This window comes from Tauraco erythrolophus, chromosome 12, assembly GCF_009769465.1.
Source record: "Tauraco erythrolophus isolate bTauEry1 chromosome 12, bTauEry1.pri, whole genome shotgun sequence".
NCBI lineage: Eukaryota > Metazoa > Chordata > Aves > Musophagiformes > Musophagidae > Tauraco > Tauraco erythrolophus.
This window is the reverse complement of record NC_141476.1, coordinates 8,822,320-8,841,031: the sequence shown is the minus strand read 5'-3', so window position 1 is coordinate 8,841,031 and position 18,712 is coordinate 8,822,320. Positions and strand designations below refer to the sequence as shown.

General features: G+C 41.2%; 1 protein-coding gene across 1 annotated transcript in view; it reads left to right on the top strand.

Annotated features, from left to right (window-relative positions):
- The window catches only part of PTPRG (protein tyrosine phosphatase receptor type G), a 409,944-nt gene that overhangs the window by 351,792 nt on the left and 39,440 nt on the right, over positions 1–18,712 (top strand). Inside the window, 2 exon segments of the mRNA XM_086619000.1 lie at positions 634–699; positions 18,411–18,502. Of these exon segments, the coding sequence (XP_086475126.1) occupies positions 634–699; positions 18,411–18,502 (158 nt within the window).

Genomic DNA, 18,712 nt, shown 5'->3' with positions numbered 1-18,712 from the left:
GAGCGAGCACCCAGGGTGACTGAATCCAGGCATCCCTGGAGAGGCTGATATATGAAAGTATTTTCTTGCAAAGGAGACGGGGAACGGCGATTGTGCAGAGACCCAAGATTTCACAGCTGTGAAACCACCTTTCCCAGTGCCAGCAATCCTAGTGCCTGCTGCATTGTGATTATTTGTAACAGTATCTTTAAACGAGAACTCTTGCTCTGAAACTGTGTGTGTTCCTCAGCTCCTGGGATGTTCGTACTATGTGGGTCAGTTGTGTGAACATCTTTTCTGCAGGATGTGGCCATTGAACTCAGTGGGAGCCCAGATCTGCATCACCTTTATTTTAAAAGATAATGTCAAGCATGCAATCAGAAGTCAAACAACAGAAGAATACTTACTTCAGTTGTGGAAGAACAGAATTCAAAGTATGATGTTGGTGAACTTGAAAACTCCCAAGCAAAACAAAAGTATACTTATTTATTTTAATTTGCTCTATGATGTGTCCCATAAGAGCTGAGATGTTTAGGCCTTGCTTTGCCCAAAGGCCAACACAGGCCATCCCTAAAGGGGATGAAGTTTGTGCAAAAGTCTTGGCAGCAAGTTGGAAAACTGCTGTTGACACACTCCCCACTGCTTGCTTTAGAGGTGTAACAACATTTCTCCGGTATTTCCAGAAATACCACCTTCTGCAGAGAGAGCAAAGGGGAGCAGGCAAGGGCAGCTGAGGTCAGGCAAGGAGGGACCAGCAGCACAGCTGCAATTGATCTTTCAGTTTTGTTTCTGTGGAACTAATTAAATGGATTAATTGCAGACATTTTTTTTCTGAAAATGCCTTCTTCAGTGCTACTATAAAGGTGAGGTCCTGAAAAAAAAGCAAGATTTTATCTGTGCAGTAACTGGATTAAAGGTAGTAGTTTACAAGGTGTAAGTTTGAACAGATATTTTTTAAATACTCAAATGTTCTAGTTGAGCTCTGTTAAGAACTGGTTTGTAGGTGCTGAGAAATAGTATGCCATGAAGAGTACAGGTTTTCTGATAAACACAGTCGTAGAGGATGCCAGGCACCACTGGCTTCTCCTGCTTATCTGTTAGGTCCTTTGTAAGCTATTCTACAGGAAACTTTTATACACCTTCAAAATTTTTGAACTCTGTTTTTTAAAGCCATTATAGATATTTTAAAGATATCTTTTTATAGATATCTTATTTATTACAGATATCTTATTTATAGATATTTTAAAGCCATTATAGATATAGATATTTTTTAAAAGAAACAAATTTCACAAATGCTTTTCATGGGGAAAAAAAGACTATTTCTTAAGAAGATGGATGCCTTCTTTTTCTGTTTCCCTTCTTAGCTCAAAGAAACAATTTATTAACCCGTTGTTGTTTGATCTGTTGCTAGTTTATGTTTTCTATTGATCTGTTACTAGTTTATATCTTTTCCATAATACTCTTAGTATTTAAGAGTAGGTGTTGAAGTGTATACAGATACTCTGGAGTAGACTCGCTTTCATAAATTGGTGGGTTCAGAGCTAGAGGAATGTCTCGGACAAACTGTGAATGAAATATCCTATAATACAAGTAGATGTACCCAGAGGGAACAGTATACCTCTACTGTGAAACTGTGAATTAACCACAGCAACCAGATAAATTATATTTTTTCTCTCTCCTTGTAACCATAAAATATAGCTATTGAAGGACCCTGTGCTGTCCTAAGTCCCACAGCAGCATTTGGACTAACATTAGCACTAGCTATTTCACAGCAGGATGTGGTCTGAGTGTAAAATTGTAGAGTAAGAATATTAAATCAATTCAGCAATCTTAACTGCTTGGATAAATATTAGGAATCAGCAGACTAGTAAAACAATAATAAGCAGAGATGGACTTAATTTTACTTTTCTTAAAACCTATGCAATTTGGGAAAAACCAACGCCTTGAAATGCACAACACATGTTGTGCTGCTATGACAAGTATGTGAATTCATTCAGTTTATTGTAGAACACTGAGTTTGTTTAAAAGAAAACATTTCCTCTATTGCTATGAACAGCATGTCTTTTACTTTACTGACTTGCAGGTTAAAATCTAATTGAGTTCTAACTTTTAAGCTGAAACCAGTTGTAGGTGGCATGCCTGATTCGTGATTGGTGGGTTGGTTTATGTTTTGGAAATCCTGTCTTTTCCAAAACAGAACAAAAACCTTTTGAAATATCCTACAATGTGACATTTATGAAGTAATAGAAATAAGCTCAAGTTGAATTTCTAAAATCAAAACATTTCTCAATAATGATAAATACTCTGTTCCCTGAAGGAATGGTTTCCCTGCCCGTGGCAGGGGGGTTGGAACTAGATGATCTTTGAGGTCCCTTCCAACGCTAACCATTCTATGATTCTATGAATAGAGTATTCAAATTTGTTTTTGTTTTCCTTCTGAAGAAATTATCAGTTAAATGGATATATTTCTGCACAGTGATTCACTCTCTAAACTCATTTTTTCACCACCGTCAGAAAGTTTCCAGTGAGTGCTGGTAAAATTCCTCATTTTTTGTAGCAGCACAAGCTTATCTCATTCACTCCCATGTCAAATATGTTTTAAGCCATTATGGATGGAGCCATTCTGTCATTCCACAGGCTGGACTTAGGGCTACGATGCTGAATCCCTGCAGACAGGGGCTTCTCCAAGTCATGTATAAAGGGACATCTTTCCTTTGGCGCAGGCGTGAGGCTGGTGATACAGGTGCTGGCAGCTGGAGCAAATCCCTCAGTAGCAGTGAATGGAGATAGGAAACGGAGTTTACCTCTGCTGATGGATATTTGGCATAAATTTGGGGTTTGAATGGGAGTGAGAGAATATCTCTCTGCAAGGCAGGCAGAGAGAGTGCATCTCCTAAACCTGTCGTGGGAAATTACATCTGCCAACCTCACAGTTTATTAGGAGCGGAGTGGTTCATCAGTGAAGAGGATTTTATGCTGTTAGAGAAGTGATCAAAGTAAACTGGCCTGAGAGCTTTCCAGCTGCTTTCCAGCTTTTCTTAAGGTATTTATTTCCCCAAGCCAGTTCTACTAATGCTCAGAGGAGGAGTGTGGAGGGGTGAGCACCGCAAGGGCAGAGGATGCTGAGCCGGGACCAGGGAGAGCCTCTTCTCACACGGTGCCGGGCTGTGCTGCCCTGGCACCAGCGGTACAAGTGAAGATTGCCGCAGTTGTACAGTGCTAGTAGTGCTGAGGGCACAGAAGAATTCCAACCACATCGTAACTCAAAATGATGAGCATTTACTCTTCAGAGTTGTATAAGTTTCCTAAATTTCACTATTCATTGGTAATAGCAACTGGTACTACAGACATGAAGTGAAAGCTGTGAAGATACAGTCCTCATAGGTGTCTTTTTTTATTATTATTATTTTTATCTTTTTTTTTTTTTTCAATAAAAGCCTAGGACACAAAAGTGCCAGAATGCTTAGTCTCTTGGCAGTCATACAGCTCCTTATTTTTGAAGCATTCAGGGTGCTATTTCAATCAGGAAGCAAATGGGTTTGCTTTGCAGTGCTTTTCAGAGCCTGCAAATGCTGGTTTTGTGAGTTGAGGCTAAGTCTAGGCTTCTTTATCCACATAACCAACATTTACACAACAGCAAAAAAAGATTCTCCTGGCCCTGATATCATTACAGGCTTCATATTCATTTGAATGAACTATTTTTCACCACTTTCCTTGCTGTTATTAGGTACAAACAAGCCTTTTAACCTTAAAGGGATTTTCCTGCAATCTGTTTAGTCTTCAGCAAGTTTTTCTGTAGGCTTTGCATGACAGAAGTTGTAGTCATATTTCTGCTCGTGCCTTCTCTCCCTACAAATGTGCGCTTGTCCTGTGCCCTTGTTCTGTCTAATTTTGGGGAGTGGGAGATTAACAGCCTATCAAACATCAAGGACATTTACTTGGTTTACATCTGCCAGAGTTACTCTGAACATGCTTTGTGATATTAAGGGGTGTGTACATCTCATATTTATCAAAAATAATTCTTTATTAGAGAAAAATCTAATAATAATTAATAATTAAGTAACACCATTTGCATGCATAAATCATCGTCGTTTGGTTTGGGTGATATTTGATACTGAATCTGTCTAGGCAAAGCAATTGTCTCCCTGTGGAGATCAATCCTAAAGAGTAAAAAAGTTGAAAAGATTTTTTAAATAATTTGAGCAAAGAAAATATTCTCTTTCTTTCTGAGACTGTGGAAATAAAGTTTCTGCTTTCTAAAGGAAAATATAGTAATTAGGAAATTTGCAAATGGAAATTAGCCTGTGTTGGTCTTTATTTATGTCATTAAATGGAGTCTTTAATTAGCATATATATTATTCATGTTTCAATATAATCCATTTTGTAACTCCAAGTTCAAATATAAAAATCAAAATGGGCTTGATGCACCCTATTGTTCACATGCAAAGCAGCTAACATAGATGTAAAGATATGAGGTGAATTGAAACATTCATATTTCATAAGGATGCAGTCTACATTTTCTGAAATTATGGCTTGAACTCTTATTTTTAACTTTTTCTCATTTGCATACATATTAGTCCCTGTTTAAATGATGTGTTAATTCTATTCATTAGACTTCAGTGAATGCTTCCAACTCTCCTGATAATCAAGCATAGGTCCCTGGAAAGCAAATTATGGACTTTCATGTTGCAAAGCCTGTTGTAAACGTGACATTTATCACTGCAAAGCCAACTCACGTGGAGCACTTGGCTGCAGTCAGGAGGCCAGAACCCTTTTTCTTATGCTTATGGTAATGATTGGCACCTGTGAATAAGGACCTGGCACCAGGTCCCCAGTGCCTCTTCAGAGATGTTTGGGCACTTCACAACCACACCACCCTTGTGAGAAAAATGCCAACTAAGCTCTTTAGGGGAGCAAGAATAACTTGACTCAGGTCCTCGCACAAACAGCTTCCAGAAAGTGGGTGATCAAGAATCTTCTGTTCCTCATAACGTGGTGGTGGAGACAAGAATTTGGGGACCTACAAGGGCTCTGGAGCTTTCTGGGTTGTATTTGGCCGTCAAAGCAGGAGGCTGTGGTCTTGCCTTTGCTGCTGTCCAAAATGTATTTGTGCTCCGAGATCTCCAAAATGGCGATCCCAAAAGCAAAAGCACCAAGGTGACAACAGTGCAGTAGGAGTCCTTTCTCTGGGTGTGTGAGCCAGATCCCGTAGTGACTGTGGGAACAATCCGTGGGAAGAAAAGGGGCAACAAAATACTATTGGAGTTAGGTGTCTGCCATTGCGTATTGATTTGCCAGGCTGTGACAATTCATCTTTTTATTCTAGGTATAAAAGCATTGTTATCTCAGTGGTAAACCCGAGGTGATAATTTCGCAAGGTTTTATGTTGATGGGGTGAGCCCTGAGTGGTGCCACACAGGGAGTTGCCATGTGTGCTCTGATTAATAAAAAAATTGATGGGAAGAAGAAAGATTCTTATGCCATCACTGCGAGGAAGTGCTTGACATCTTTAAAGGCCCATAAGTTTAGTTTCCATCTGTTTTTTGCAGAGTCTGGGCCTTTTCAAAAGCAGTGCTGATGTGCTGTAGGGAATTAATTTAGCTCTTTCTGGTAGCAGAAGGTTAGAGTTCAACATCACTGTTTTTGTTATCCACAGCGCTACATGGAACAAGTTCCCTGTTGTATAGTTTAAAGGAATAGGTGGAGACTACTAGAAAGAGACCTGTTGTCCCTGCAGCTTAGTTTTATTCGGGATACATGGAATAAGAGAGCAGAAGAGAAGAAATCACGGTATTTGATATACATTCTCAGCAGCTGCTTCATCTCACCATGTCTGAATGTGTAATCTCACTCTCAGGAGCATTGTGCATGAGAAGCAGCTGGGCGCTTCTGAACGTACAAGAAATGCTCCTGTTTCACCAGAATTTGGGATAATCCAAGCTGCAGCTAGGCCTAAGGGGAAATGGAAAGTCTGTGTTTTATTGCCACTCTGAGATTTCCATGGGCTGCAGTGTTGTCTGTGGGATTTGAGCTTGCACTTGGATGCCTTCTCTTTCTTTAGCAATGCTGCCTTGTATGGAAAGTGTGCAAGAGAATCCCTGAGCTTTATACCAGCTTTTTTGAAACACTTAAACCATCTGCAGCCCTCTCTTCCTTCAATCCTTGGATGATGAGTGTTGAGGTCCCATTGACTTCCACACTGTCAAGCCAGAACAGGCCATGCTAATTCTGTGTGTGCTGAGCACAGAAAAAGATGCTGAATCAAAGGGGTTTTAAACTAACCCTAGCCCAGGGTTTAAGGTTATCCACAGGTCTCCAGGTTTTTTTGAAGCCTGGAAAGTAGACAGCTCAACTCACAGGGCAATAAGGGAGCGGATGAGCATTCCCCTTCCACTTCTCCTTCCAGCATCTTTTTTCCTAGGTGTGCCAGACAGCAACTCCCCATCCCAGAGAGAGATGCACTGACAACCTCACTCCTCATTTTTTTCTGGTGACTGGATTAACTTTAACATTGTCATTGCTCTCCGCCAACCTTACTGTATTTACTCAGCTTTCTGTGAAGGAGTTAAATTCATATGGGTTGGATGTTTTCTGTTACAGCCCATGTTCTGTTTTGACCTTTTTGGCTTCACATATTTTCCCCTTTTAAAGTTACTAGCCGTATGAGATCTGAACATCAGTGGGCTGCTTTGTGGAAATAAATATTAATGAGATGGCTGCTGATAGCATCGTATAGGTAGAAACAAATGCTTTTATAATAAATGGAATTTAATATTAATTGAGTGGTTTGGAGTTAAAGCAGGATATAAAGTGACAAGCTCATGGCACAGCAAACTGCCCTTTGCAGGAATGCAATTAGAAGAGTGAGCAGCAAATTCTGAGCAAACTTGCTATAATCACATGGGGGCAATACGAGAGTGGAGCATAATTTGGAGCCTGGGACCTGTCCCCTTAAATTTCCATGAATTAACATTTAGTTTCTACACGATGCCAAGTTTGCATTCTTCTGCTCTTTCCTGGCAATGCTGCATCCCATTGCTCTAGTCAAACCAGAGGGAGAGAGTATTTTGCAATAAAAGGGCACATCAGTTAAATGCACTGTGTTCTGCTGCACGTCTGTCGGAGAAAAGTGACTCATTTGTTAGCCTGCTGAAATGACTTTGCATTGCAAATCTTACGCTGACGTTACAGGGTTCGCCTGATCAGTTGAAGCTGTTACCTTTGCCATTTCCTCAATGAGAATGATCAGGAGTTGTTCCCTTTCCAAAGTGCAGTGTTTGTTCATGACTTGGAAAAAGAGATGATTTGCTGAGATGTGTTGCAGATAAATGGTTAAATGCTGCCTGGGGTAACCAAGTGCAGTTGTCACAGATATCTCATGTCCTAAAGAGTGATGTAAAGTGTTCATTGGGTTTGAATTGTTCAAACATAATTTCTCTAAATATTATGTATCATTTTCATCTGGCAGATGGAGTTGCAGAAGCTGCTATAGCAAGAGTTTGTTTGTAGCGTTTCAGACAACCTGGGTATTGTGTGAAATTGGCATAGCGAGCCTCTAAAAGGAGGGTGCAGGATGTAAAGTGAGAGTGCAGGAGTGATAAAGACCTAAGCACAGCATCTGGAAAGTTGGGGCAGTGCTTCCAGGCTGATGGAGAAGCACGTGAAAAAAAAAAAAAAATCAACAAGGAGCAAGTCAATGTATCCGTTCTGTCAAAATGGCTATGATCAGCCAGGAGGCAAATGAATAAACGGATCAACAAGTATTTCACACTTGTGTGTTCTCGACAGGAAATCACAGATCTGAAACCAAATGTCTGGGACAAAACTACCAGAAATAGTGGCAAAATACTCTGCTGTTTAGTCTGCATTTTAAACATTTTTAGCTCACAAAACTCCTTGAATTAAAATACTGGAATAAAACAGGAACTTGTTACTACAGTTCCCAGTTACCAGCAGAAATGGAAATAGTTGGGGTGGGTCTAACAGCAGGACCCTGGTCCGTGCTGGAACCTCCCTTTGCCTGCGTACCCGAACGCATCTTGTTGGCCGTGGTGATTGCTGCTGTCTTTTCTGCTCCCAAGCTCACTGTCTAATTGCTGCACTAATGGCAGCAAAAGCACCACCAAAGATCACGTCAGAACATGGAAATGAAATGCATAAATACAGTAGGAGGAAAATGAATCTGAATTGCTGGAGGTGTCAGCACTGCACAATTCACCTAGAAGAAGACATCTCCTACGTTCCTCGAGGAGAGTGTATCTGCCTGTGCAGCCATGTCACTTCATGAACTGTAAAAGAAAAGGAAATACTGAGCCAAGAGCTTGTGTTTAATTCACATGTCTGCTTCTGAGTGAGTGCCTGATGGATCCAGGCACGTTTTTTCATACATTAAGAAGCACTCACATGTTTTTGCTAAGATGCAAACTGCAATTCTTCTGGGTTTTTTTCTCCTTTTCCCCGGTCTCACATTTATCAACACTGAAAGGCTATAAAGAGCTTAATAAAAGGTAGATTAAAGCTTTGGAAATAGTGCAAATAAAGAGAACCGTTTATAAATAGAAAATATATTAAACTGTATCTGGTGTTAAGGGATCTAATAATTAACATAGGTTGACTGAATTTCTCCCATTTTGCTTATCTGCAATGAACTTTTATCTTGAATCAAACTGTTCTCCTCCTGTGATTAGTTTTGTTATTAGATGTTCCTGCACACTGATTAAGACAACGGGAAAGCAATAGTTTATTTGCCCAAGTGTATACTTATTGAAAAAGAGTTTGTCATGAGGATGAAAACAGTTTCTAATTTTCAGAACAATTTTGACTAATTTCTTAAAGGCAAAGTCTCTTCTACATCTGTTACTTTATGGTTTTTCAATTCTTGACTCTTCTATATAGCTGGAGGTCTGCCAATAGACTTCATGGTAACTTTTCTGATACGGCTTATACTTTGAGTCCTTTTTGTGTCATAAATGTATGTTTCCTTGACACTAAAATTCAAGGAGCTTTGAATGGGTTATAGGCCTGAAACTTCAAAGATGTCCTTTTCTTAATAAATATTTTGAAAAGGGAGCTCTTCCTCTCTTCATTTCAAGCACTTTCAGGATCATCCTTCTAGTCCTCTCTGCCTCATGGTGTAGTGGATTCTACCTCTGTTACTTGCTTATAATATTTCTAGAATTTTTATTATGGCTTATTTGGTCTGTGGAGATGGTAATTTGAAACAAACATTTTTATTTTCTGTGGTTCTTTATTATGCCTAAGTATGTTTAATACTGCTTACTGCTTTTTGGCATTAATTAGATTTTTCTTATAGTATTAATTATCTTGGGATATCTTTGATATTATTGCTATTGTTTATGCTATTTAATTTTTAGCAACATTCTCAAAAAATACTGCCCTGTTACATGCAAATGCTACTAGAAGGATCCTACTGTCACGGGGACTTTTGTATTCTGATGTATTAACTGATGTGGGTCTGTTGTGTTTGGCAAAGGGAGCCCAGTGGGTATGTCCACACCACACTGATTGTCCGATTTAACCAGAACACCACTGCAGCGAATACAACTTGCTTCTCTGCAGTATAGCTCTATTAATGCAGAGCTATGCCCAAGGTACTTAGCCCAGCAGATAAGGAGCCTTGGAGCGGGCAGAGCTCACACGAACACGCCTGCTTCTCTCCTGGCATCCAGGATGGGTCAGTGGGGTCTGACTCGGGTAATTTTACAGAGCTAGTTAGAGCTGTATTCAGCACATCACAGCAGAACACACAGCACGATGTTTCTCAGTGGTTCGGTTCAGCGGATGGTGGTTTATTGTCTCTGATATTTGTGTTTCCTTGTCACATTTGTTAACCTTTGAATGCAAGAAACTCATTAAAGCAATTCCTCAGACACGCATACTCCAGGCTTCCCCAGAGCTCTCAAGTCACTACCAGATTAGTATCAGCGACAGCAAGAAGCGAATCTCCAAATGGGTTGATTGATAGCGAGATTAATGATCCTCAAGACTTCTGTCCAGGTTTATTATTTGGCGGCTTACAAATCTTTGCTTTCAGGGAGATGGGTGGGGAAGGAAGACCAGCTGGCTGCCACCCGGTCTGTCTGTATTAGCGTGATGAGGGGATGTACGTAGCCCTGTCAGAGCACTGGCATTAAGTAGTGTATTTTCAGTGTTCTCATTATCTGCCAGGTACTAAATAATTTGCTTCTCTGCTCTCCGTGCCAGCTGCTCTTTTCTTTTCCTTTGTGCTGTGCTTCCAAAGGTATCTTTTTGTTGCCGTTTCTAATTGTGTTCTAAACAGAGTTAACAAAGAGGCCATAAAAATTTTAAGTAGCTGTTTCTTTTTGAAATGGCCAATGAAAAAAGCCCACCCTGCAAATACACGGTGATGAGAAGAGAAAGGAAATGATCACAATTTTAATATTTTATCCTGGCCCCACATAAGATAAACATGAAATATGTCCAGCAGTATTGGGAAATCTTCCTAGTTCTCCCATGCAGCTTTTGTCCAGGTGCACACAGACATGTCTGTTGATAAAGAGGGAGCTTCCCATTGAGTATTTCATTACATTTAACAAACTGACATTTCTGCCTGAAGATGGGCAGGGCCACCAAAACAGAGGAGAAAAACTGTGCCTAAATTTTTAGCACATTTTTGTGTTATGCTTAGGTCCCAGGCTGTGGCTTGGGATGCCCGAAATGATTGTCAATTGAATGTTCTGATGTCTCATTCAGAGGAAGGAAATAATATTTTTGGGAAGTAAAATTTTGGGAGTAATTAGGTGGGAGTAATTAGGGACATTTATATGAATGTTCCAACGAGAGACCCAGTTTCTGCTGTCCCCTCTCTCTTAGGTGGAATCATCTCTGTGTTGTTTTTCATATAATGCAATTTCAATCCAGATTAATTACACTTTGTGTTTAAAAATCCTGTATTTTAACCTCTCAGTGTGCCACCCTGTTTTTATTCTTTCCTTTCCTGAGATTCATCCCAAAGGGAATTCATGTCCTAAAATGATAATATCAAGTATACCCAATTTTGAGTTCTTAGAGGTGCTACTAAAAGCTCCTCTCTAGTAAGAGGCAATCTTCATTGATTGCTGCAGTTCTTGTGATTACAGAACAACTCTTCACTTGGTTAAATTTAGCTACCTTCTGTGAGAAAGTTTTAGGCTCCTTTTTAATATTACATGATGTTTAGGGCATTGGCAGAACACATTTTATAGGAACTGCCTAAGGTATTATTTGATTGGAAAAGGCATGTCTTTGTTTTCCTCTGTGATTTTTCCAGTCTTTGTTATGAATGTTGCATTAAATAAATAGTTGACTCAGGGAGAGGAAAATGAATACGTCAGGCTTCCCTTTGGTTTTTAAAACTCTGCACGATTTTTAAACTATTTTAAGATATCACTTATAGGTTTCTCTAGCCTGTTTTTGCCTGAAGACACTAACGTTTCGAGTGGTAATGCATATAACCAAGGAGCTTGTTCTTTTGCAGTAGAAAATACTGATGAGTAAACCCATTCAGTCATGAGTAAAATTGCTGAGTGTATCCAGCAAAGCTGTGTGAGTATTGATTAAAGCAAGAGGGGAAGGTCTGATGCTGCTAGCCCTGTCAGAGGTCACCAGGAGAGTAATTAGCTACCAAGCGTTACAGGGCCACGTGTCATCACAAATAAGGTTTCACCGTCGCCCTCCCTGTTCTCCAGGGACACCAGGAAGATGGGACAAGGAAGCGTGGAAAATGTTTGTGCTGAGTTGAACTAAGATTTATCCACTTACAATTTGCAGTTAAAGAGCTTTCTAAGTGCATTTCTGCTGTGGCCACCTGGGCGCTTTCTGGTCACACAGCTGATGAAGGGAGGAGGACTTGAAAGCAGCTCATCTTGGTGTGTGTTGTCACTCCTTAACTGCTTAATTATTTGAATACCCTTCTAAAAATTATTATTTCTTGTATAATGTCTGAGTTCAACACCGTATGCAATGTAAATGGGTGTCTAGTCTCTGGTGCAGGATAGGGTCTCAGAGGATCGGGAGAAGAGGATTTTTAATTTTGTGGAGAGCTGTGTAGTCAGCTGGCAAATTTAGGCCATAAATATTAAATTAGCTGTCTTTCTGTGTCGGAAATCCCTAGTCTTGTTTGCAGATTAGTTTTTCAGATGGACAATTTTACTAGTAGTGTGTTCTTCATCACAAATACTGTCTCAAAGTTTTGTCCACGTTCTTTTTTTTTTTACCTGCCTTTTCCAAGCCTTTTTCCTGTTTTTATTTCTCTGTGATGCTGCAGAATGTGTAGTTGTAAGTATGTGTGGTTGGACTGGTGATTAGCATTTGGATCCTTATAGCTTTTGTGGGACTGTGTGGGTGCGCAACAACTCACCAGTGTGAAAAAGCGTTTCCCCTTGCGCAGAGGAAGTCCCCTGAAAGGGACAGTCTACTTTTCACTGTTCTGTCTAGGAAAGAACGCCAAGGACTTGGCACACTGTAAACTTCTGAAACGTATCCGTGTACCATCTAGACCTCTCCAGTTACCATATCAGTGTGATGCTTAACACTGCTCAAGAAGATTACAGGCAGAAATTGCATTGTGGGGAGAAGGCCAATCATCTTCGGGAGGGGTATGCAGGAGAATCGGCATTATTGTAGGGAAATTTGCCTCCTTTTTCAGCTTTCCTTTATTCTCTTGGTTTTTATGCGTTCCTGCTTTGTATATCCTCCTGTAGCTCAAGTTCAGTCAGCCTTCACTGCCTCACCGCTCCAGCATAGCATAGGGTTTTTTATATCTCAGCTTTTGAATTCTGATCATTAAGCGTTAAGACCTGGGAAGGAAAATAATTGTAGAAAATTGGGGCAATATAAACCACTTTCTGGCCAAAAAAGAGCAAATGGAGATGCCCCTCTGATACAGTGAACATAATATCACTGTTCCATGCTGGTCACTTGTTCATATTCATAAGCTCAGCTTTTTTCATGTGGTTTTCTCTTCTCTTTTTCTTCTTAACGCTTGAGTCAGTTTTATTGCTCATAAAAATCAGTGACTGATGACCCCAGCTAGAGCAGTGCAGACTGCGGACAGCTGTTGTCCAGGCTCCCATCCGCTGCTCTGCTGGTGACATGGTCGTGATTTGCAGCGCTTCCGTTGTTCCGTAGTCTGCGGCTCTTTTCTGAGGAGTCATTGCCAATTCTGACAGTGACAAATGCTTGCCAAGGAATAGTGAAGCTAGTTTAAAGTGCAGAGCCATGTGTTACTAGTACACTTGACTGCATACATACTCTGGTTTTGGTGCCAGCAGAAACCAATCGTAATTGTGTCTCCTGGAAAACATGCAAAACAGTTCCATGAGAATCTGAAGCATCTTTTCTTCTATTGAAAGTGAGAATTAATGTGCAGAGGTAGTGAAAGGGATCGTTTCCTGTCTTTAGTTTCTTTTTTGGGAGCTGTTTGCAGACTCCCCTATGATGGAGGAACATGGTGAATGAATGCCTATATCCAGGTTGCATTTGATGAAGACTAAGCCATGTCCTGTGCAGCCTGGTTTAGAGGTCCGTTACAGATCCTGGTTTGATTCTTGTTCTATCTTGCCTGTTCTGCCTGCCAGCTAAGGACTGTGTGTGAAACCAGGCTGGCTGCAGGGACTATTGGCTTCTTCATTAATAAATGTACATTCTGCAGAGTTCTGTCTATGGGAGGCTGTTTCTGGAGGAAGGGTACCCAGAGGACAAGGTTTACCCTGCTCTGACAGTAGTGAACAGGCCTCCAGAACCCTTTCAAGCCATCTGCCTCTGAATTGGTCATGCTTTGCAAGAAGGTAATGACCCAAGAAGAGAGTAGTTGCAAGAAACCGGGAGCCTAGAGCTCCTAGATGCTATTACAGAAATGAAGTAGTATAAATCTGGCTGGCCTTGGAGAGAGGATACACACTGCTTCAGCCAACAGAAATGCCTGGAAGAAGTAGATCCCCAGTGAACAAGGGAGCAATGAATGCACTGGTCACTTCAGCATGTCAGGCAGGACACAGCTTTTGGGTGTCCCTAGAAAGCGAAGCATTCCCCTTTGATTTTTCCTGTGTTCAGCCACTGTCCTGGTGGTTCCAGCCCGCCACTGCAGAGGCAATCACTTGCCCCTCTGCAATAATCCCTTGCTCCTTCTCTCCCTGCCTCAGCTGCTGCGGAGCAGCGCGGATCCCTCGCCTGTCAGCACAGATCAGGGGATGCTGCCCATGCACGATGGAGTGCAGAGGAGTAAAGGCCAAACGCTGCCCTCAGAGCTATTCCCAGCACTCCCATCGACTGCAGCGTGCTGGGTGTTTGCATTGGAGGCAGCATTCACTAAACACTAAGGCACTATCTTCTATGTGAAAATAAAATGCATCCATGCTTTCAGGCCATTATGTGATCTGGTTCTCCCTCTTGCTTTTAGATGAGTATAAAGGAGAAGCTGCTTGAGGTTTATTAACTAATATCCAAGGAAACCTGTTTTGAGTGTCAAAATCTCACAAGGCATCTTTTCTTCTACAGAAACTAATCTGGGGTTTTGCTCAGCAGAGATGGAACAAGCATTTAACCCAGCTAATCAGGACCATCTCTTGGCATATTTCTATGCTTGTAGCTTGATAATAAGGTGCTGCTGCTCTGGGCTTTGCATCCCGTTAGCTTGCTTTAATAACTCACTGCCTGTATCTCTGCAAAAGATTCTGGGCAGGGGGACGCTCTGCCTCGTGCTGTCTTTGGATTCCAGACCCTGCCTCTGCCCCTTCTCTGGGGAGATGCTAATCTCGCAGTGTTTTACTTTCTGCGTTTTGGTCCATATGTGACAACTGTGTGTCTGATCACCACAATCTCGCACAGTTATTGCACCCCAGGGAAAGGGAGCCAAAAAAACATATGGGGCTAGAGAAAACGGTGTGCTTCGCTGCACACAGGCATATTTCAGAGACAACAGACTCTTTGGTATTTTTCAGAAAAGATGTGGGCTCTCTGAAGTCTTCTGGAAGTGAAATCAAGGCTGTGATTTGCTTTTTCTCAACCCGTGCTGCAGAAATGCAAGAATTATTCTAAAATTAGTGTTTCAGTTGTTAAGATTTTAATAATCATTTTTTATTATTAAATAATAATAAATTATTGAATTATGAATTGCTCGTTCACTAAGGACTGCTTCTGTCAGAAAAAAGTCTGGGGTTTTTTTCTGCTGTGTTGGTTTCCTGAGCAAATGGCACACAGGTACACACACCTGCACAAATATACGTGCTGGGGTTAAAGGCTACAGGCTGAAGAGCTTGTGTGAAAACAGTTGTAGACTTGCACCTTGTCTAGCCCTGCATCCACTCCCACCTCTCTCCATGGCTGCTTCTCCAGTGACTTGAAACAAGCAATTTTCTGCTCTCAGTCTTTCCCTTTACCCAGCCCTCCCCGTATACACACACAGATTTGCTGCAGCCTCTTGTAGCCTTAGCAACTGCGGCCACTTAAGGTTTGTGTACTGAGGGAAAGGTAATGGGTAGGGGAAATGCCAGGGGATAGAAGGGAGCATCCTAAACTGGGGGAGAAGGCAGATACCACGTTTTCTGAAATGCCTTTCACTAACCTTGATCCTAGCTATCAGTATTTATTACTAGGCACGAGTTTGCAAAAGGCTCTTCTTGAGCCCAGATGTTTCCTCACTCAATTGGTCCCAGGCTGAAAAATGAATGTTATCCAAACTGGGGGCCTGGAGGCATCTTCCTGGCGTTCCAAGATGCGTGCTCCCTCCTGGAGCTGCACAGAGGAGAGGTGCAAGAGTAGGAGACAGACTCAGTAAGCAGAACTTGCTGGAAAATTCATCCAGTGAGTGGAAAAGGTCTTTTAAAGATCAATCCACTTTATCCTGCTCTCAGTTTTAAGCCTAAGCAGTCCCATCAGTGCTGCCTTCTGCTATCACTGGGAGCCCCTGAGACATGGAGGGACTCACCAGGGCAGGGATGCAATGGTCTGTGCACAGCGAGCTCAGCTGTAGAGGCTAAACTTGGAATATTTACAGCAGTTATGGGCAAGTGAAAAGAAAGAGTTTAAGAGGCATGTCTTTACCTAATGTGCCAGTGTCCAGCATTGTAAAGTAATGAGCATGCTGTATTATATATGTATATACATAAGACGAGTGTATTTTAGCATGATGTTTGTGACTTGAGAAAACCTTTAGTCAAGTTCCATGGTGACTGCCTTTTTAAAACAGCTACAGAATGTCTTCCAGGGATAAAATACAGAATTGTTAATGACATTAATGATTGCAGAAAACTTTACTGTGTGAAATATTCATTTAATACATTGTTATTCCAACATTGTGCTCAGCAGAGATATGCTGGACTGGGTATTCAGCTGTCGCCATCACGGGTCTTACAGTATCCCACAATGTGATTATCCAACACAATTACATGTTTTGAGGCTATTAAGAAAAAGCTGTCTTATGGCTGCATAAGAAACCAATATGCCAGCCTGTCAGAGCCTCTCAGAGTATAAAATAACAAATTACAAAAAATAATTGCTTTTCTTAAGTATCATCAGCTTAAAAAAATCCTGTAAATCCCTACGTAAAGGTCTGTCTTTTTATCAAACACCTTCTTAAGGCCTTCATTACCGGGAGAAGCCGTTCAAGGATTTTTGTAGTATTGACTCAAGGGAAAGAGCCCCAAATACATCAAAATCAGGAACATTTTGCCTGTTTCATATTCATAGTTTCTTCTTTATGTGTGACTGATTTATTCTGCTGCGTGCCCCCAGGGTGTGCATTGTCCAAAATAAAGGCTGCCAAAAAAAAAGCAGAACAGGGAGCAAGTAGGGTGGGGGGAGTTCAACCGAGGTTTTTAAATGTGGTGAGACTATTGCACATCTTGCGTCCTCGTGTGTGAATTCACCTTGTGGTGTTTCTTAACAAAAGCGTACGCACTACATAAATAACTCCAGCACAATGCAAGACGTCGCGCCTGAAAATAGAAAGCTGCTCCGAGACGGTTACTCCATGCTGTGAAATCCGCTTTCTTCTGCTTCTGTATTGTCTTAAGTTGTAGTCGCGCTGCCGTAGTATGTGCTTGCGTTGTAAAGCTCTGTGCTGTGCGGTAGAAAGTACAAATGCATAGAAAGCAAGTGCCCATGTTTATTTTAGTTTCTGGTTTTGCCGAAGAGAGAGGTTTGATTTTCAGTGACTTTTCTGCTCTCTGGCGTGTATGGATGTGGAAAACAAAGGGAGCGCAAATTACTTGGACAAAGTCAGCAAAGCCGGCTCTGCAGAGTGGGCTCTCTGTGGAGAGCACAATGCCTGAATTACAGAGAAGCAGGCTGCAAGGCAGAAACTTAGAAGCCACTACGTGCAAATGTGTTTCCGCAAGGGAACCGGCAACTCGACAAAAGGCACAGCTCACCAGGCTGCCTGCAAACTTTGCCCAGGTGTTGAGGAGCAGTTCGTTTAAGGGCTGCAGTGAGGGGGATCTTTCTGCAATGGGAAGCTATTGTTAAGCACCCCGACAGATGAGAGCAGACCCTTCTCCTGCCACAATAGCTGCTCACACCAAGCAAGACTCATTAAATATTCAGTTCCAGCCTCAAGCAGCTCATTAAGTCAGCAATGAGCAGTGACGCTGGTGTTGGAAAACCCTGCCTCAGTTAACATCACCATGCAGAGTCTCCTCGGATCTCTTGATGTTATTCTGCTCAATACCTTTTCTGTGATGTCCAGCTTGTGCTCTCTACTTTGCATTAAATACAGGTAAAAAAGAGTCAGGTGGATTTAACTTCTCCTATTCTTTGTAGGCCTTTTCAGAGATGAGTCCTGGGGCCCAAGCTAAGTGTCTATTGCGTTTTTGTGTAGCAGCATGTGTAATACAAGTTTGCAGGAGGATGGGAGGAGGGTTATGTGGCTTTAATGTTAAAAACAAGTGAACAAAAAAACGTGTTGTTTGAAGGATAACTTTCATAGCAGAACATCATGACACACAGCAGTTACAGATGCTATATTACCGTCTGTTGGCTGTTACACAGCAGAAACTTTTACAGTAAGTGTGTTTTCCCTAGAAATGCTAGAGTCTTAGGTGGATTTTGGCTTAAACTGTATGCTGAATATGTTTCTTCTGTGCAGTTTCTTTCTGAATGATGTATTTGAAAGCTGTTTTGCAACCACTAACTGTTGTGAGTATAATTTCATATTCAATTGTACTTAGCAATAACATACAGAGGCATTTATGATGGGTCGATGTCAATGAATGAGAGCACACCAGAATCTGGAGTTAGGATTGTAATTGTAGAAAACACATATATGTTTCATGCATTGATGTTTTAAAACTTTAACATCTGAAAGTATGGGACAGAAGTGGAGAAGCATAACATGTGCAAAAGTTTTCAGCTATTTTTGCAGAGGGCAGTTTTTCACACCCTGAATCTATTTTTTTTTCTTTTTCCTTTAACAGAAAATGTTTTCAGACTGCCCATTTCTATGTGGAGGACAGCAGTTCCCCCCGTGTGGTCCCCAATGAAAGTATTCCCATTATACCTATTCCAGGTAAGACGTGCTTAATCTCCTGTGGTTTTGCTACTCGGAGTCTGTTTTAATTACATAAAGAAGAGAAGGTTATGCTTGTGATAAATCATGGGGTTTTGGTAGAAATTTGTTGTATCAATGCTACTTCATTTAATTTAAGGTGCTTTGCAATAGGGCCCTGAGTGCCAATGCTGTATTTTTCCATAGGCACCTCTCCCACATGGTTTTAAT